Source organism: Haliotis rubra, unplaced genomic scaffold (assembly GCF_003918875.1).
Source record: "Haliotis rubra isolate DU_JTF1 unplaced genomic scaffold, ASM391887v1 Scf837, whole genome shotgun sequence".
NCBI lineage: Eukaryota > Metazoa > Mollusca > Gastropoda > Lepetellida > Haliotidae > Haliotis > Haliotis rubra.
In genome coordinates, this window is record NW_025767565.1 from 334,501 (window position 1) to 355,616 (window position 21,116).

The following is a 21,116-nucleotide window of genomic DNA, read 5'->3' on the forward strand; positions in this document are numbered from 1 at the left end:
ATTTACACATTGTATATCAGTCAGTAGACTGTTGATTTACACATTGTATGTCAGTAGGTAGACTGTTGATTTACACATTGTATATCAGTCAGTAGACTGTTGATTTACACATTGTATATCAGTAAGTAGACTGTTGATTTACACATTGTATATCAGTCAGTAGACTGTTGATTTACACATTGTATATCAGTCAGTAGACTGTTGATTTACACATTGTATATCAGTAAGTAGATTGTTGATTTACACATTGTATATCAGTCAGTAGACTGTTGATTTACACATTGTATGTCAGTAAGTAGAATGTGATTTACACATTGTATATCAGTAAGTAGACTGTTGATTAACACATTGTATATCAGTAAGTAGACTGTTGATTTACACATTGTATATCAGTCAGTAGACTGTTGATTTACACATTGTATGTCAGTAAGTAGACTGTATAATGTGAATGATCGGTGTGATCACGTTAAAGTTTAGGTATAGGTATAGTTATAGTATCATGCCATGAAGAAGGAATTCTCAAACTGTCATCAAAATATTTAATGATGATTCTCGTTAGTTCGTCAGGAGCTGATAATGTATATTGAATGAACTGAAATTAATTGTTTCTTTTCTTGTTGATTTTTAGTATGTTTGATTTTGAGGTACAAATTAGATAACGAACAAAATCTCACCAAGTATAATATTACAGTATCGGATTTATGGGTTAATATCTGGTCTCCATAATAACATTCTCTGCTCCCCTATTGAATGAAGTTAACTCGACCTGCCGTTTGTGCCATTTGACCTCCCGGGTCACTCATATGTAGAATAGCTCAGGTCAAGCTGAACAAGCTGTAAGATGGCTTAGATTTAAAACTTTACCTTTGTTTTTCTGGAATATCTTCCATACCTTTGACATCGGCGTTCGGGAAATGATTCTGGATACATAATTTCACCAAGACTGACGTTTGCTTTGTTTAAACGTACGGTTTAGCGTTGCTCTATTGCAGTCAATGTTGTCGCATTGTTTCTGTATGCATGGAACTTTAGACGACCTATGTTATTTAGTTCGTCGGAGAAACATTATATAAGAACAGGAACGTCCTTAAAACGTTCAGGTCAAGTCTGTTACATCACAGGGTTTTATATACAGGACAGTTAGCCCTTTAGTCAATCTTGAGGGTGGCTGAACATCGGATGAGTGCACAGGTTTCAGTATTGTAGGAACATGGTCACGTCCACAGAGGTCGTAGCTGACTGACCATTCAGATCCGTCCAGGTGGTTGAGAGGGTGACTGGTGAATCCAAAGCCAGGATGGAAATAAGTGCTTCCAGTATCAACAAATAACTCTTTATCTGAACAGATCCAGTATATGGAAATAAGTGCTTCCAGTATCAACAAATAACTCTTTATCTGAACAGATCCAGTATATGGAAATAAGTGCTTCCAGTATCAACAAATAACTCTTTATCTGAACAGATCCAGTATATGGAAATAAGTGCTTCCATTATCAACAACTTCCATTGAACAGATCCAGTATATGGAAATAAGTGCTTCCATTATCAACAAATAACTCTTTATCTGAACAACAAATAACTCTTTATCTGAACAGATCCAGTATATGGAAATAAGTGCTTCCATTATCAACAAATAACTCTTTATCTGAACAGATCCAGTATATGGAAATAAGTGCTTCCATTATCAACAAATAACTCTATCTGAACAGATCCAGTATAGGGAAATAAGTGCTTCCATTATCAACAAATAACTCTATCTGAACAGATCCAGTATATGGAAATAAGTGCTTCCATTATCAACAAATAACTCTTTATCTGAACAGATCCAGTATATGGAAATAAGTGCTTCCATTATCAACAAATAACTCTATCTGAACAGATCCAGTATATGGAAATAAGTCCTTCCATTATCAACAAATAACTCTTTATCTGAACAGATCCAGTATATGGAAATAAGTGCTTCCATTATCAACAAATAACTCTTTATCTGAACAGATCCAGTATATGGAAATAAGTGCTTCCATTATCAACAAATAACTCTATCTGAACAGATCCAGTATATGGAAATAAGTGCTTCCATTATCAACAAATAACTCTTTATCTGAACAGATCCAGTATATGGAAATAAGTGCTTCCATTATCAACAAATAACTCTTTATCTGAACAGATCCAGTATATGGAAATAAGTGCTTCCAGTATCAACAAATAACTCTTTATCTGAACAGATCCAGTATATGGAAATAAGTGCTTCCATTATCAACAAATAACTCTTTATCTGAACAGATCCAGTATATGGAAATAAGTGCTTCCAGTATCAACAAATAACTCTTTATCTGAACAGATCCAGTATATGGAAATAAGTGCTTCCATTATCAACAAATAACTCTTTATCTGAACAGATCCAGTATATGGAAATAAGTGCTTCCAGTATCAACAAATAACTCTTTATCTGAACAGATCCAGTATATGGAAATAAGTGCTTCCATTATCAACAAATAACTCTTTATCTGAACAGATCCAGTATATGGAAATAAGTGCTTCCATTATCAACAAATAACTCTTTATCTGAACAGATCCAGTATATGGAAATAAGTGCTTCCATTATCAACAAATAACTCTTTATCTGAACAGATCCAGTATATGGAAATAAGTGCTTCCATTATCAACAAATAACTCTTTATCTGAACAGATCCAGTATTTTACCTTTGAAAGTGGGTTGTGGCCATTGAAACTGCAGAGTTTTGGCAGTTGATCATAAAGAGCTTGCAGATAATTCATTTAAACATATTTATTCAAGAGAATGGATTGCGTACAAGTTATGCCAACTTAGTGAAACCCTCTCCTATTCACAGTGCTTACATGCAAAAGTGAAACAAACTATATGTACAGGGATAGAAAGATATATACAAAATGATATATACAATACAATGAATACATGAATTATTTAGATCATACACATTATATCCAATTACTGAACCATTTGGAATTTGATATATATTTTTGAACTTCTTTAAAATGTGAACATTGTCACTATACGGAGGATCTGCACTGCCATTTAATAGTACGTCTAGGTTTGTTGGTGATTTAATGTCACAAATTCTGCTAATATTTTGAAACATTTCCTGTCTGATAACAGAATACAAAGAACATTCCATAAAATAATGTTGAGAATTTTCACAGGTAAATTTACAATTACATTCGGGGTTCTCTATGAGACCGATCCTATATAGATCACCATTTAATCTACTATTTGAATATCTTAGCTGGGTATAAATTACATTGAGTTTTCTATTACCAAATGAGAAATATCCTGAATCCAAAGCCAGGATGGAAATAAGTGCTTCCATTATCAACAAATAACTCATTATCTGAACAGATCCAGTATTTTACCTTTGAAAGTGGGTTGTGGCCATTGAAACTGCAGTGTTTTGGCAGTTGATCATAAAGAGCTTGCAGATCAGCCAGCTGAAGGGTTGAAGGAGGTTCAACAAACAGAACATAGTGTAAAGGTAACGTGTAAAGTGAGTCACACTGCAACAGCCTGGAGATTACTGCTAAGTGTGACAGATATATGGATAACATTTCTGTTTATCAAGGATTGAACAGATCCAGTGGACCTATCGCCCGGAAGTGAAAAATAATCACATACTTTGAAAAGACGTAGGTTAAAGGTATCTGTGTGTTTTAGATGTTTCCAGTAGAGAGAATGTCGTGGAGGTAAAATCTTGGACTAATAACTTTAATTCATTGAAATTAGTCCTTAGTCCTCTGCAGTTCCACTGTATGATGTCATTGGGATAACCTATCTTTTGGAGGGGTATTAATCGGGGATGCATCCCGCACGTCCCTGGTGGGTGACAAGCTATGGCCCCTGAAATGGCCGTTTTCCTCAAGGGATTCATGAATGTTAAATAGTTTCATTCTGTTTTCTGACCCTTTGGGGGCTGTGCCACTTGGTTTTTTCAAGGAATATGGCTTAAGTTTACTTTTGTTTATTTGTGGAGGACATGACCACAAGATGACTCTGATTGGTTCGGGACGTGCCAGGAAGTGATTCCACAGTTTGAGTAGACATTGCAGATGGCAAAATCTAAACAGAATCGGTTTTGAGCCAAGTTCGTTTGACATTTTGCAGATGGTTTGGCTTCTTTAGGGGTTGTCTCAGACGATGTTCTCTCTATGGAAGATTAAAACATGTTATATATTCACCTTTTGTACTGACTCAACATATTTACGTGATGAAGGAGCAAGAATTAGCTCTGAAACGTCGTGTAAAGAATAAAGAAGAAATTGTTATCTATAAAATGTGTCATGTATTCATGTTCGTAGAACTTCTAAATGCCTTTCAAAAACTTCAAAGTTTTGACAGTTGTCATTCTGTTAGTCCCAGTTTTGACAGCGAAACTTCACACCTTAACGGATCAGTGACCAAGAGGCTGTCAAAAATGGGACACTACCTGTTGGTGTTGGGTGCTTAGTCAGCTGGTTAGAGTCGAATAAACATCTGTGTGTTAGATGTTAGATATTTAGACGTTTCTTAGATGATTCGGTCATAATCGGACCTTAGTAAGATATTGCAGTTTTCGTGCAGTGTCTTGCATTCGTTAGTGTGTATATAAGTCGACAACTGTGGGAAAATAAAAGGTGGGTTAAACTTGTAGAATGTTTGGTTTCACTCCACTGCAACACAGTTTTTATAAGATTATATTCGGGGACAAGTTTTGTGGCATCTGTAAAACTCTGGTTGAGTTTGGTGTTGTTAATCTCCATCTGCTGTCTCCAAATCGGACACTGTTGTACAGAAAGGGGAGTGATCTGCGCAGTGTCTCAGCACAATCTTTTGTTGTATGTGTGTCCTCAGCACAGCGAGCACACACAACAAACAATGTACCATGCTTCCCACCAGCTGTGGGGTACTGTGGATACATTCTACCCCGGGACTAGACTGGGGAAGCACGCATCTCGAGGAGGTTGCTCTTCACATTAGGAATTAGTGAATGTAACCACGTCACAGTAGGTTTACTGACATTGTTACGACTTTGCCTGTTGCAGCTAAGCAACCGCGAAAACACCCGTATGACGAGGTGAACGAGGCGGATATCAAGCCGAACCAATCAGCGCCCAAGAGACGGCCGCGAGAGTATGACGAGATCGAGATCGATGACGATGCTTCCGGTCCAACAATGGTGGTTGAGAGCTCCACAAAGCCAGAGGTAGGCGGTACACAAGGTAGGCAGATAGTTTGGTCAGCACCACCGGTACTAACACCATCATGCAGTTTGCAGTTACTTTATTTCCAGTATGATAACTGGCAGTCACAATTAAGTTCAGATTAATGTAAACTTGTCTTCTAAAAATGTGAACCGCACATTCACAATTGAAATATTTGTGACATTTGTCGTCGTCCTACACGAACGTAACCAATCCGGTCACTGAATTCTTTTCCCAAAACAAGGTTTGATCCAATTAACTCCCATTCTACCATGAATCAAGAAAATACTAGATTCTGATTGGTTGTTCAGAAAAATCAGACAGCATCAATTGTGGATTGACGCTCATCTGATTGTAAGGCCGCTTCACCGCGCATTAACAAATCTTATTGGGAGAACTACTTCCGTTTGACCACAATGATGGCGGATCATAACAACAACTCCATGGATTTTGACGCTGACTTTCGAATATTCCACCTAGGCAATTGAAAATTTTTGGATTAAAAATGCGTTTGATTTCATTGCGCTTCACTGCGCACGTATAGAACACTGCCGCACTACTTCAGCTTGACCACCAACATGACTAATATCAACACAACAGACGTGAACGAAATGCTGATAAAACATTTTATATTTAAACTCGAAAAATACAATTATATGATTTCCCCACACAATTATGAGGGAACCTCACTATCATATTACCTTCTATTATTAAAATATTCAAACTCAATTACAATACACAGCCCAAAACATAAACAAAACAATATCTAACATATAAATCAGAAAGCCTTGTAAAAATACATCCATATCTATACAAAATATGCAGCAAAACATTAGTAAACATTTACCTACCTGGTAAATGGTATATTTAATTCCGTTTAGAATGGGAATTTTGCTAGATAGATCTAACGGTCTGGCGAAACACCACATTTATGCCACTCATAGTCATACTCCATCATATCCCGTTGCATCGTTCACAAAATAATTCTGCTCTCTGCCAGCTTCCCCCAAGGTTGTCACTGTTATGTTCATCTACTTTGAAAAACGCTTGGACACAGTCCAGTCCCAAACGATGAAAACAAAGTTCCAAGGAATCACAAGTTAGTCGCATGTACACTAAGCAGTAGCACTGTCACTCTTTTGTCGCATGCCGGGGTGGAGGCAGTACGTGAAATCATGATCGGACGGTCATAAAAATCAACAGTCTTTGATGAGTTACGGGTCGTAGGTTGATCAGGTAAGGATCTATTCTTCGATTCTGCAGGGTTCAGATTCGACAGTCAGTCAAGTATTGCCCACTGTCACTTCAAATTTCAACCTTTCGCAAAATGTAAACACTGGCTCGTCCGCCATTTCAAACTGTTGCGTAACTGTCTACTTCGAAGAAAATAAGTAGGTCAGACGATTCCATTATAGTGTGGCCAGGGGGGTACAGTTTCACGGCACACTAAACAATAGGCTGGTTTTAGTCGTGTGGAGTTGGGATGAAAAAAACCCCAAGATCTCGGGTATTACATAATTGCATTGAATAAACAGTAGTTTGATTTCTTTGGACAGAATATTGTTATGTTGTAATGTTAAAAAATACGAACGGCACCTACCGCTCCCTTCACAGACGAGTTCAATTCGCCTCTCGTCCCATGCCGGATTACGCAGTGTCTTCTTCGCAGAGCGAGAAAGTTCGATTTTAAATGGTTCATGGTAGAATGGAGATAACCCTAGTGTGTTTGAAAATCAGAGACATGCTTTACTGAATTGATGGCGACTAAATATTTCAATTGAAACCTCACGCTACGCGACGAAATATTTCAATTGAAACCTCACGCTACGCGTTCGGCTCCAATTGAAATTTAGTCGCCATCAATTCAGTAAAGCATGTCTCTGATTTTCAAACACACTAGGTTTATCTCCTAAATCATCAAGTTTTGACAACAACTCACATCGTATTACAACTTACACACATGAATACAACCAGCTGGGGATGTTTGTGTTGTGAACACCGTCTTCCATACATACATGTGTATGTGATCCCAAACATTATCATTGTGTCGTGAACACCATCTTCCATACATACATGTGTATGTGATCCCAAACATTATCATTGTGTAGTGAACACCATCTTCCATACATACACGTGTATGTGATCCCAAACATTATCATTGCGTAGTGAACACCGTCTTCCATACATACATGTGTATGTGATCCCAAACATTATCATTGTGTCGTGAACACCATCTTCCATACATACATGTGTATGTGATCCCAAACATTATCATTGTGTAGTGAACACCGTCTTCCATACATACACGTGTATGTGATCCCTCTGTATCCATTGTCACTTTTAGCCTGTTTGTCTTGTCACTTTCAGTTTGTTTGTTGTCACTTTCCCACTCAGTTGTCACTTTGTAGTTTGATTGTTGTCACTTTCCATACTGTACATGTCACTTGTATGTGATCCCAAACATTATCATTGTGTGTTGTGACTTTCAGTTTGTTTGTTGTCACTTTCAGTCTGTTTGTTGTCACTTTCAGTCTGTTTGTTGTCACTTTCAGTCTGTTTGTTGTCACTTTCAGTCTGTTTGTTGTCACTTTCTGTCTGTTTGTTGTCACTTTCAGTCTGTTTGTTGTCACTTTCAGTCTGTTTGTTGTCACTTTCAGTCTGTTTGTTGTCACTTTCAGCCTGTTTGTCACTTTCAGTTTGTTTGTTGTCACTTTCAGTCTGTTTGTTGTCACTTTCAGTCTGTTTGTTGTCCCTTTCAGTCTGTTTGTTGTCACTTTCACTCTTGTTTGTTGTAACTTTCAGTCTGTTTGTTGTCACTTTCAGTCTGTTTGTTGTCACTTTCAGTCTGTTTGTTTTCACTTTCAGTCTGTTTGTTGTAACAGTCTGTTTGTTGTCACTTTCAGTCTGTTTGTTGTCACTTTCAGTCTGTTTGTTGTCACTTTCTGTTTGTTGTCACTTTCAGTCTGTTTGTTGTCACTTTCATTCTGTTTGTTGTCACTTTCACTCTGTTTGTTGTCACTTTCAGTTTGTTTGTTGTCACTTTCAGTTTGTTTGTTGTCACTTTCAGTCTGTTTGTTGTCACTTTCACTCTGTTTGTTGTCCCTTTCAGTCTGTTTGTTGTCACTTTCACTCTGTTTGTTGTAACTTTCAGTCTGTTTGTTGTCACTTTCAGTTTGTTTGTTGTCCCTTTCAGTCTGTTTGTTGTCACTTTCAGTCTGTTTGTTGTAACTTTCAGTCTGTTTGTTGTCACTTTCACTCTGTTTGTTGTCACTTTCAGTCTCTTTGTTGTCACTTTCACTCTGTTTGTTGTCGCTTTCACTCTGTTTGTTGTCACTTTCACTCTGTTTGTTGTCACTTTCAGCCTGTTTGTTGTCACTTTCAGTTTGTTTGTTGTCACTTTCAGTTTGTTTCTTGCCACTTTCAGTTTGTTTGTTGTCACTTTCACTCTGTTTGTTGTCACTTTCACTCTGTTTGTTGTCACTTCCAGTCTGTTTGTTGTCACTTTCAGTCTGTTTGTTGTCACTTTCAGTCTGTTTGTTGTCGCTTTCACTCTGTTTGTTGTCACCCTCACTCTGTTTGTTGTCACTTTCAGCCTGTTTGTTGTCACTTTCAGTTTGTTTGTTGTCACTTTCAGTTTGTTTGTTGCCGCTTTCAGTTTGTTTGTTGTCACTTTCACTCTGTTTGTTGTCACTTTCACTCTGTTTGTTGTCACTTCCAGTCTGTTTGTTGTCATTTTCAGTCTGTTTGTTGTCACTTTCAGTCTGTTTGTTGTCACTTTCAGTTTGTTTGTTGTCACTTTCTGTCTGTTTGTTGTCACTTTCACTCTGTTTGTTGTCACTTTCACTCTGTTTGTTGTCACTTTCACTCTGTTTGTTGTCACTTTCAGCCTGTTTGTTGTCACTTTCAGTTTGTTTGTTGTCACTTTCAGTTTGTTTGTTGTCCTCTGTTTGTTGTCACTTTCACTCTGTTTGTTGTCACTTTCATTCTGTTTGTTGTCACTTTCACTCTGTTTGTTGTCACTTTCAGTTTGTTTGTTGTCACTTTCAGTTTGTTTGTTGTCGCTTTCACTCTGTTTGTTGTCACTTTCACTCTGTTTGTTGTCACTTTCAGCCTGTTTGTTGTCCCTTTCAGTCTGTTTGTTGTCACTTTCACTCTGTTTGTTGTCACTTTCAGTCTGTTTGTTGTCACTTTCATTCTGTTTGTTGTCACTTTCACTCTGTTTGTTGTCACTTTCAGTTTGTTTGTTGTCACTTTCAGTTTGTTTGTTGTCACTTTCAGTCTGTTTGTTGTCACTTTCACTCTGTTTGTTGTCCCTTTCAGTCTGTTTGTTGTCACTTTCACTCTGTTTGTTGTAACTTTCAGTCTGTTTGTTGTCACTTTCAGTTTGTTTGTTGTCCCTTTCAGTCTGTTTGTTGTCACTTTCAGTCTGTTTGTTGTAACTTTCAGTCTGTTTGTTGTCACTTTCACTCTGTTTGTTGTCACTTTCAGTCTGTTTGTTGTCACTTTCACTCTGTTTGTTGTCGCTTTCACTCTGTTTGTTGTCACTTTCACTCTGTTTGTTGTCACTTTCAGCCTGTTTGTTGTCACTTTCAGTTTGTTTCTTGTCACTTTCAGTTTGTTTCTTGCCACTTTCAGTTTGTTTGTTGTCACTTTCACTCTGTTTGTTGTCACTTTCACTCTGTTTGTTGTCACTTCCAGTCTGTTTGTTGTCACTTTCAGTCTGTTTGTTGTCACTTTCAGTTTGTTTGTTGTCACTTTCACTCTGTTTGTTGTCACTTTCAGTTTGTTTGTTGTCACTTTCACTGTTTGTTGTCACTTTCACTCTGTTTGTTGTCACTTTCAGCCTGTTTGTTGTCACTTTCAGTTTGTTTGTTGTCACTTTCAGTTTGTTTGTTGTCACTTTCAGTTTGTTTGTTGTCACTTTCACTCTGTTTGTTGTCACTTTCAGTTTGTTTGTTGTCACTTTCACTCTGTTTGTTGTCACTTTCAGCCTGTTTGTTGTCACTTTCACTCTGTTTGTTGTCACTTCCAGTCTGTTTGTTGTCACTTTCAGTCTGTTTGTTGTCACTTCCAGTCTGTTTGTTGTCACTTTCAGTTTGTTTGTTGTCCCTTTCAGTCTGTTTGTTGTCACTTTCAGTCTGTTTGTTGTCACTTTCAGTTTGTTTGTTGTCACTTCCAGTCTGTTTGTTGTCACTTTCAGTCTGTTTGTTGTCACTTCCAGTCTGTTTGTTGTCAGGTTCAGTCCGTCTGTTGTCAGTTTCTATCTGCTTGTTGTCAGGTTCAGTCCGTCTGTTGTCAGTTTCTATCTTCTTGTTGTCAGGTTCAGTCCGTCTGTTGTCAGTTTCTATCTTCTTGTTGTCAGGTTCAGTCCGTCTGTTGTCAGTTTCTATCTTCTTGTTGTCAGGTTCAGTCCGTCTGTTGTCAGTTTCTATCTGCTTGTTGTCAGGTTCAGTCCGTCTGTTGTCAGTTTCTATCTGCTTGTTGTCAGGTTCAGTCTGCTTGTCAGGTTCAGTCTGCTTGTTGTCAGGTTCAGTCTGCTTGTTGTCAGGTTCAGTCTGCTTGTTGTCAGGTTCAGTCCACCTGCGTTATGTTTGTCTGTTGTTTGTTTTAGACAAAGACTCTCAACTACATCGAAGTGGAGGTGCAGCAGCAGAACCCGGATGCTGATGTAAGAAGAGCAGCGCCACCTACACAGTACACCACTATAGATGTCGCTGCTACGTCAGCCGCTTCCGGCAGGAAGATATCTCTGTCAGAATGAGGCTGGAGAGGCATACAGACAAGGCGACCCGGCGTTTGTACATTGACTCTGTATATATGTGTGTATATACGCCTCCACGACAGTGTATATATAGACTCACAGTAGGACACATAGTCCCCGCATGGTGGCGCTGTTGAGACTGTCCACCTGTTAACAGGACATGCTTGCTCGTTAGGCGACCACCTGGTGTTCACTGATTTACAGTGAACCGTTCATGTACGTTTTATATTATTTTGTCTTTCACACGCAGAAAAATTTGTTTTGGAAGATCATTGGGGCTAGGGGCGGTGTGGTAGCCCAGTGGTTAAAGCGTTGGCTCGCCACGCCGAAGACCCCGGGTTCGATTCCCACATGGGTACAATGTATGAAGCCCAGTTCTGGTGTTCCCCGAAGTGATATTGCTGGAATATGCTAAAAGCGGCGTAAAAATACTAACTAATTGGGACTAACTGTTGGCAGATGCTTTGAATTTTCTGATTACAATGAGTTTGGATGGACGATCACAGAATTGTATTTATATCACGTGGAAACAGCCAAATGAAGATGAAAAGTTTGCCGCCAGGCAGTTTCTTCAGTTGGTGTTGTCTCGTACTATACCTTTTATTTAATACATCGTCATTTTGTATTTTAGGTTTTTGTTTAGACTTAATATCTTGATAAATACATGTGGCAGCATTATGTACGACAAAACATGTACTTCCTTGACATGAATAAGTCGCCAGTTTAGGGACCATTCATAATTTATGGGTAGTGTGTGTGTGTTAGTGTGTGTTAGTGTGTGTGTGTGTTAGTGTGTGTGTGTTAGTGTGTGTTTTTGTGTGTTGTGTGTTTGTGTTTGTTTTTCGTGTGTGCGTGCGTGCGTGTGTGTTTGTGTTTGTTTTTCGTGTGTGCGTGCGTGCGTGTGTGTTGGTGTGTGTGTTTGTTTTTCGTGTGTGCGTGCGTGCGTGCGTGTGTGTTTGTGTGTGTGATGATGATGGGGGGATGGGGGTCAGCAATTTTGTACATAGAATTATTTTAATAATATGCTTAGAAATTATGACATGCAGGGGTGTCACTTACTTTGTACTTAGATTTTAGGGGGGTCAAATCATCTTCATCCCCCCACCCCCTAGCCATAAATTATGAACGGTCCCTTACCGCGCTATAGCCTTTCGTGTAACCCGATAAGATATTTAATATCATCTTAATACAGGTGCTACATTTCATGCCACCTTTAAAGGATAGCATGAAAACAGCATCTTCACTTGTGTCTGTATAAAAAGCGGTTAAAACAGGTTAAGATGTTGGTGTGGTCAGGCTCCTGGTCACCACCAAATGAAAGGTCATCCAGTTCAAGGTCAGTGTGCCGACTTCCGGTCATTATTACAGCTTATTGTCTTTCTGTTGGGGATTCTTTATCACTAACGAATCATTTCACTACTTTTCAGAAAGGGGCGGTGTGGTAGCCCAGTGGTTAAAGCATTGGCTCGTAACACCGAAAACCCTGGTTCGATTCCCCACATGGGTACAATTTGTGAAGCCCATTTCAGGTGTTCCCCGCCGTGATATTGCTGGAATATTGCTAAAAGCGGCGTAAAACCATACTCCCTCACTACTTTAGAAAAACTGATTACGACCTGTCCAAATAAATACAGTGGTAATTAGCTTACTCGTTGTGTCCTGTTATACATTATCAGAAAACAGGAAGGGTCATAGAATACAGATCGGCCTTTAGAAGATAGGTCTACTTAGACAAATGACGCTCCCCTTATCAACCAGTCATGTGTAGTGTGTGACTCCTACGTATACGTGGGTTGGGAGCTACCCTGGACACCTGAAAGGTCGTGACATCTCAGACCTGAGTTAGCCTGTCAATGCAAACCAAAGCAAGCCAACTATTCAATATGTAAACGTTTTCCATGGAAACAGCCTGACCGTGTTTGGTACAGACTGGACATGTGTGGTACAGACTGTTCGTGCGTGGTTCAGACCAGACGTGTTTGGTTCTGACGTGACGTGTGCGGTTCAGACTGGACGAGGCTATAGATTCCGGTGTTTGCGATTATTGAGAAATTTAACCAAATATAAGAACATGTATTCTACGATTAAAATGATGGCAGAAATAAAAACTTTGAAAAAGGTGTTCTGAGATATTTTTCCGGAGGACATAAGTTTACGTCAACCAACCTTCTTCCTGGTTATAGATGCCAACAATCGCAGTTATCAAATATATTCTATCGATTTTTGAAATTAGTTAAATTTGTACAGGACACAAATATTTATTATCCAATTCTATTTCTTTAAAAAAAAAATTGTTAAAAAATCCTTTAATGATGATGATTTGAAACAATATATATCTTGTGAAAAATATACGTGCAAACAAGTTGACATGCTTGACCGTTTCTCATCAACAAGTGGTAAAACACGACAGGCGCGGAGCAAGTCAATGTTTTCGTGTTAGCCGACAGGTTGCAAAGCTTTATATGATAGTATTGAGGGCTTGGCCAACCTTTTAGCAACAATCTTGTGTAAGCCCGGACTTTATTCTGTAACGGTAGCTACGCCCCTGACGGAGTGTCTTCACTGTATCAGTATATGGATATACAATATACTTGCATAACGATCTCTTCCAATCTGGACTGACAACCCAAGTAGGTGGATCAAGTAGGTGTGCCCAACCAGATACTTGGCAAACACTCGGAGAGCGTTGCCTTATATTTAAAGGGAGCTAACTCTTGCATCTCAAGTCACATTACATCTCAAGTTATAGGTTCCACTACAATCAGAATCACATGCTTCCTGAGCGACTGAAGAGATAGAGACATGTGACAGCTGTGATTGGATTAAATAGTGTCAGATGTTTATGCTTTTTAAAAGCACACCCATCCAGTAATTAAAACTGACCACAATTTTAAGTATTTAGTGCTGTCATTTTTATCACCATGACTTATGCTTATTGTGTGTACAGATATTTTCCAGCAGGTGACATTTGGTGCGGAACTGGGGTTGATGTGTTCAGCTTCCTCTGCTGGGAAAATGAGCCGGACAATTTGGCCAGAAATTGTGTTTTATTGTAGTTTAAAGGCCTGACTGTACCCATGTGTACCTGGAATGGCAGTTGAAAGCCTGGATAATTTTTAAAAAATAAAAGGTTACTAAAGAAGTCTATTGGAAACCATTTGGTGTTGTGTAACCTGTAAGATGATATGCGTTGTGTGGAGATCATCGCAGTTCGTATCTTGGATACTCAGCCTTGGCCTATCTTCTTGAATATCACCACCTCTTTCTGTATTGCTGTAATCACTGGTTTTGTATCATACTGCCTTTGTATCATACTGCCTTTGTATCATACTGCCTTTGTAATTGTACTGACACTGTAATACCTTGTTTAGTGATTGGTATTAATTTGCATACTTAGTTAATTTTAGAATACAATTGTCAATTATGACTCACTGTTTTGTTGTTTGCTGGTTTTCACATCAAGTTCATTTATAGACTGTTTCCCTGTTAAATGTTGGCGTCAACGTGGGAATCAAGAAGTACATCTAAATGTAGTGGTTGTAGTTGTAGTGTGGGGGCGGTGGGGTAGCCTAGTGGTTGAAACGTTCACTCGTCACGCCGAAGACCCGGGTTTGATTTCCCATATGGGCACAATATGTGAAGCCCATTTCTGGTGTCCCCAGTTGTGATATTGCTGGAATATTGCTCAAACCGATGTAAAACTAAACTCACTCACTCACGTTGTTGTAGTCATTACCTAGTAGCAACGTCTACAGATGTAGTAGTGGTGGTAGCAGCAGCTGTAGTAGTAGCAGCAGTACCAATATTGAATTGAGCGAGTTACACAATGCGTTCCTGCAAGCCTAGGGGTCCGCGTCATGTATTTTTGTCAGAGGGGTGTACTAAGTAGGTGTTCGAGACGATCAGGTGTTGGAAGCTTCGGGGGCTGGACACCTGGTGCTCCGGTCTGTGAGTCTGGGTTCTAATCTCAACCGAAACTAGAATTTGTTCTAAATTGACACACTAATCCCAATGGTCAGAGTTAGGATTAGTCAAGTGTGGTGTCGTAGGGACACCGTGGCAGTAGTTGCAGATGGCGTAGATGTGGCATATATATGTGACACATCCAAAAGTTAAGCTGTATACCAGTTCCACCCAGTGAAGACCCGGGGTAGAATTGGTCTTCAGTAACCTTTGCTTGTCGTAAGAAGCGACTAACGGGGTGGGGTTGTCAAGCTCGCTGACCTGGTTGACACATGTCATCGATTGCGTAGATCGATGTTCATGCTGTTGATCATTGGATTGTCTAGTTCAGACTTGATTATTTACAGACCGCCGCCATATAGCTAGAACTTTACTGAGTGCGGCGTAAAACTTTCTCACTCATACTATATACCAGTTCGAGATCCTTGTGCCCATGCGTACAGTTGGTAAGACAAAAGTTGGATCTTACGTTAACAACTTAAGAAATCTGACCAGTCCGATCTGTTGAGTAGTTGTCTAGAGTTGTCTACTGCCTAGTAGTGTCTAGTCGTGTCTAGTTGTGTCTGGTAGTGTCTAGTCGTGTTTAGTCGTGTCTAGCAGTGTCTAGTCGTGTCTACTGATGTCTAGTCGTGTCTGGTAGTGTCTAGTCGTGTCCAGTAGTGTCTAGTCGTGTCTGGTAGTGTCTAGTCGTGTCCAGTAGTGTCTAGTGTCCGGTAGAGTCTAGCAGTGTATGGTAGTGTCTAGTAGTGTTTAGTCGTGTCTAACAGTGTCTAGTCGTGTCTACTGATGTCTAGTGTCTGGTAGTGTCTAGTCGTATCCAGTAGTGTCTAGTCGTGTCTGGTAGTGTCGAGCAGTGTATGGTAGTGTCTAGTCGTGTCTGGTAGTGTCGAGCAGTGTATGGTAGTGTCTAGTCGTGTCTAGTAGTGCCTAGTCGTGTCTAGTAGTATCTAGTGTCTAGTAGTGTCTTGTCGTGTATAGTAGTGTCTAGTCGTGTCCAGTCGTGTCTAGTAGTGTCTATTGTCTGGTAGTGTCTAGTCGTGTATGGTAGTGTCTAGTCGTGTCTAGTAGTGTCTAGTCGTGTCTGGTAGTGTCGAGCAGTGTATGGAAGTGTCTAGTCGTGTCTAGTAGTGCCTAGTCGTGTCTAGTAGTATCTAGTGTCTAGTAGTGTCTTGTCGTGTATAGTAGTGTCTAGTCGTGTCCAGTCGTGTCTAGTAGTGTCTATTGTCTTGTAGTGTCTAGTCGTGTATGGTAGTGTCTAGTCGTGTCTAGTAGTGTCTAGTCGTGTCTAGTAGTTTCTAGTAGTGTATGGTAGTGTCAAGTCGTGTCTAGTAGTGTCTAGTCGTTTATAGTAGTGTCCAGTAGTGTCTAGTAGTGTCTGGTGGTGTCTAGCCGTGTCTAGTAGTGTATGGTAGTGTCAAGTCGTGTCTAGTCGTTTATAGTAGTGTCCAGTAGTGTCTAGTAGTGTCTGGTGGTGTCTAGCCGTGTCTAGTCGTTTATAGTAGTGTTTAGTCGTGTCTAGTGTCTGGTAGTGCCTAGTAGTCTCTGGTAGTGTCTAGTCGTGTCTACTAGTGTCTAGTAGTGTGTAGTCATGTCGAGTGGTGTTTAGTGGTGTCTAGTTGTGTCTAGTAGTGTCTGGTGGTGTCTAGTGGTGTCTAGCCGTGTCTAGTTGTGTCCAGTAGTGTCTGGTGGTGTCTAGTGGTGTCTAGCCGTGTCTAGTAGTGTTTAGTCGTGTTTAGTAGTGTCCAGTAGTGTCTGGTGGTGTCTAGTCGTGTCTAGTAGAGTTCAGTAATGTCTAGTATACTACACTGCACGATGGATTAACATCCAAACAGTTCCCGTGAAGACACGGGTTAGAATTAGTCTTCAGCAACCCATCACAGAATTGTCTGTTCCATACTAGATTAATTCCACACCGCCAGCATATAGTTGACATATTGCTGACAATATCAAAACAAAAACCTCCACACAGGATGACAACATGATGTAAAGAAAATATGGTTGACAGAAGCGTCGTAAAATGTACAAGCCCAATTCAGACAAGTGACGACGTTGCTTACGATATGGAAGCCAAAGCTCGATTAAAGTCAAAATAATTTTTTACAAATTACACCAAAATCAGCACCATTCCAGCTGTGATAGCATGTGCTTTACACTCTGGAACCTGACAAACCTGTGATTGACAGGATCCTAACTCATTGAGGTACAGCAATCAACCGCAACAGCAAGGACAAGGGACACAACTCCTGCAATGTTCATGTAACAGCTGAAAACTCGTTCATTAAATAAGGTTCTCTGAAGCAAACTCGTGTTTGGACATTGTATCTCAACATTCTAAACAGAGACATTTCTTGAAACTGTCCATTTTCTGATGACTCTGACAATGTGCCTTGTTACTTTAGTGGCTTGCCCTGGATCTGAACGGCTACGTATGGTAGAGTGGTTCAGTGTTGTCGATATTCACCTCTCATTGACTGGACTTTAATGTTCGAGGAATATCTCTCGCTGGGAATATTAGGATGTAATTCTTACTAATATCAAAGCAGTTTTTCTAACTTAAAATAATACCTTAACTTCAGCAAATCTTTGGTGGGACTAGCCCCCAGAGTAAATATATAACCTTCAACACAACCAGCACTGAATACAAGCAGAAGCAGCGTTCGAAATAGCTACTGGCCCGCTAGCCAAATGCTGGCTCATTGTGAATCGGGCCAGTAATATATTGTTAAAGCTATCCCGACTGGCTTGCTGAAAATCTCAAATAATTTGTCCTTTATTTAATGCGCATGAATATGATGAAGTCAGTTATTAAGGTGTTAAAAGTCCGTCTGCAAAAGTTTCGTGAAAACCTTAGTTTTTGTGTTTGTTTGATTTATATTGTTTCCAAGGGGCGACAATCACTTACCAGCTTCAGTTACCAAACATCACATTTTGTGCATTTTGATATTGATAGTTGGCAGGGCCAGTGAAGTATGATGTAGGCTAGCAACATGTTTACTTAGCCAGCCCTGCTGGCCAATGACTTTTCAAATCTCTTTCTTTCCAGAAAGTTGGATGCAAGTGTCATGAAGGGCTTTAAAAGCGGGAGCCTGGAGGTATAATTCTCTTTCACAAAACTATAACAAACTGAACAGCACTTTCGGGCGTTAAAACATGAAAATATCATTAACCCGTCAAACTGTCAACACCAGACTGACTTAATTATTCATACATGATTTCACCTAACCACGTGACCTATACAAGTCTGTGACATGAGTAGACCTGACTCACTGTTTGTCACGAGCCGTGCATGACGTAGTCCTTCTGTCAGACAGGTAAAACCAGTGAGACGAGAAAGGGTAAACTTGTTCGTTTAACGTCGCTTCGTCCCCGCATCAGTCACCCAGTGAGACGTGTTCGACATCTCCCGCTGACATATGGCAAACATCAGACGAACGAGCATGCATTTCACTCACGCCCTGCTTTAATCATCCTTGCTTCCCACCTCGGGGCCGTGTGGAACAGGTCCACAACTCACGTGTACACTGGAGGGAGGCAGTCAAACTTGCAGCAATGACCAGATACAACGAAGTGTACCTTCAACCAGCAACATGCGACACATAGGACATATGTATAACACGTGGTACATGATACATGATACATGTTTTATCATCCAAAACTGTGTTCCACTGGAGATATTGCTTGTGTGAGATCAAACGTTTTGACAGTAGATTTTGTACAATGCCCTGACGTCATCAATTACATAACGCACAATGCTATGACGTCAAAAACTTCATGACGTCACAATGCTATGACAACGTCTAATGGTAGTACTTCCCGGGCCGAATTATAGAAACAGGTTTATTTTAGACCCGGGTTCTTGGTTTACTGGGCCGAATTATGGAAACAGGTTTATTTTAGACACGGGGTGTGGGTTTACCGGGCCGAATTATGGAAACAGGTTTATTTTAGACCCGGGGTCTGGGTTTACCGGGCCGAATTATGGAAACAGGTTTATTTTAGACCCGGGATCTGGGTTTACCGGGCCGAATTATGGAAACAGGTTTATTTTAGACCTGGGGTCTGGGTTTACCAAAACCCAGACTAGCCTTAAACCTTGTCTAAGTTAAACTTCTTTCCATAATTCGGCTCCCCGTGTTGAGAGATGTACATTTCTCATTGAAAACAAATGAAGAGTGATTCTGGATGATAAATAGAATCTCACCCTCGTGTCTCCAGGTATCAAATACATGTATATCAACACTTGTTGATAAATGTAAAAATATTCTCGGCAAGCCACGGATATTTGTTACTTTATCAACTCGTGTTGATATAATTGATATCAATAGACACTTTGGTGGGATTCTTTATCTAAGATACTTGTTATATAACACACGACACACGATAGTGAATATACATTGCTACGTGATATACAAGACAGGAGACAGGGGACAAGTTACATGTATACAGGATACAAAACGATCTTCCGTGAAATATCATTTTTAATGAGTTAATGAGTTGGTATCAAACGAGCGAAAGCGAGTTTGACATTAAATCTTTCATGAGTCAGATGGGTTAAACCCAGTTGTTTCCCATGTCCAGTGTTGGGGATATTGTTAGTGAGAAAGTAATAATCACTGAATATATTCCCCGAAGGAGCAAAGTAGCTTGTATTAAACCCCCTACTGACGGCGATTTTACCTGGCTTGACACATGTAGAGGTCGCCATGGACACTCGATGGATTGGTGAACACCTAAACGCATTTCTCCCAGATCTACACAGCACTGACCGTACGAAAGGCAAATGTACTCGACGAATCTATCTGTCAGCTGGCATCATTGTCCCAGCGGCACCAGTGATGTACCAGGGTAGTGATAAAACCAGGGTATTGATGTACCAGGGTAGTGATGTACCAGGCTAATGATGTACCACGGTAGTGTTGTACCAGTGTAGTGATGTACCAGGGTAGTGTTGTACCAGGGCAGTGATGTACCAGGATAGTTTAACACCTGGTGACTGCTGTGTAGTACGATCACGTGATTGACCACTCTCACGTGACCTCTAGGGAGGAATTTAGTAGTGTGGCTTTCAAGTTTACAGCTCGAACCCCCTCACGTATCTCACCCTCTTCACGTATTTCCTCCTCCCTCCTACCCCCACCCCACCCCACCCCCAACACACACACACACTTCACGGATCTCCCCTTCACTGATCTCACCTCCGATGTCTGGTACAGCCGCCAAAGGAAGAAACCTACCCAAGTTACCTGTAATTATCAGTTTTCACAAATCCCCGTGAGTACTTGTCGACAACTATCCGTCCATCAGTTAATAGGTATGTCACAAGCATGACTGACATTCTGTGGCTCTATTTTAAAATACCTTGTAACGCAAGCATGCGTGAACAAGTGGACGAGAATATTCACTATAACGCACCTTTAGGATACATGGAGTGGTTCGTTCAACATGTACAACCCGTCAGTAGTATAGACAGTTTGGGGATATTGTGAAATATGTGTGTAAGTCTTGCCAAAGGTTTGAAGTCAGTGGTATTATGACGTGTGCTGTGTTTTAACGGAGACGGTATAATAATAATTTACCTACATAGGCCAATATATACTTGTGTTCATGAGGAAGCGGAGCAAACCACCCGTTATATCAACAGAGAGCCAAAAGCTACTATGACGTCATAATGACCTGTGGTCACGTGACTGTACTAAGTCACCTTTCTGTTTGCTTCATATCGTTATTGACCAACTGACAGGATGTTCACCAGGCTGCTGACTGTCGAGAGGCGTGTATATTCGCCATGTGAGAGAGTGAGTGAGTGCGTGAGTGCGTGAGTGAGTGAGTGAGTGAGTGAGTTTCACTATTGTAATACATTGTAATCCATGTAAATAATGTCAGCTAGTCTCTGAATATTGAACTTCAGTAACCCATGCTTATCGTAAGAGGCGACTAAGGGATCGGGTGGTCAGGCTCGCTGACTTGGTTGACACATGTCATCGGTTCCCAATTGCGTAGATCGATGCTCATGCTGTTGATCACTGTATTGTCTGGTCCTGACTCGATTATTTACAGACCGCCGCCATATAGCTGGAATATTGCTGAGTGCGGCATAAAACTAAACTCACTCACTCACTTTTACATATAAATAAACAAGTGATATATCTGCAGGTGTATATAAAACAGTTTATATATATTT

The 21,116-nt window shown here is 40.2% G+C and overlaps 1 protein-coding gene across 3 annotated transcripts in view; it reads left to right on the plus strand.

The window, feature by feature from the left end:
• LOC124262413 overlaps positions 1 to 11,079 on the plus strand; it is a 44,615-nt gene extending 33,536 nt beyond the window's left edge. For 2 of the 3 annotated variants that reach the window (XM_046696891.1, XM_046696892.1), the window contains exons 2-3: positions 5,053 to 5,213; positions 10,823 to 11,079. In XM_046696891.1, the coding sequence (XP_046552847.1) occupies positions 5,053 to 5,213; positions 10,823 to 10,972 (311 nt within the window). In that variant the 3' untranslated portion in view covers positions 10,973 to 11,079. Of the gene's footprint in view, positions 1 to 5,052; positions 5,230 to 10,822 lie in introns of all 3 variants that reach the window. The other variant, XM_046696894.1, reaches the window with a different exon arrangement.
• Positions 11,080 to 21,116: the final 10,037 nt, after the last annotated feature.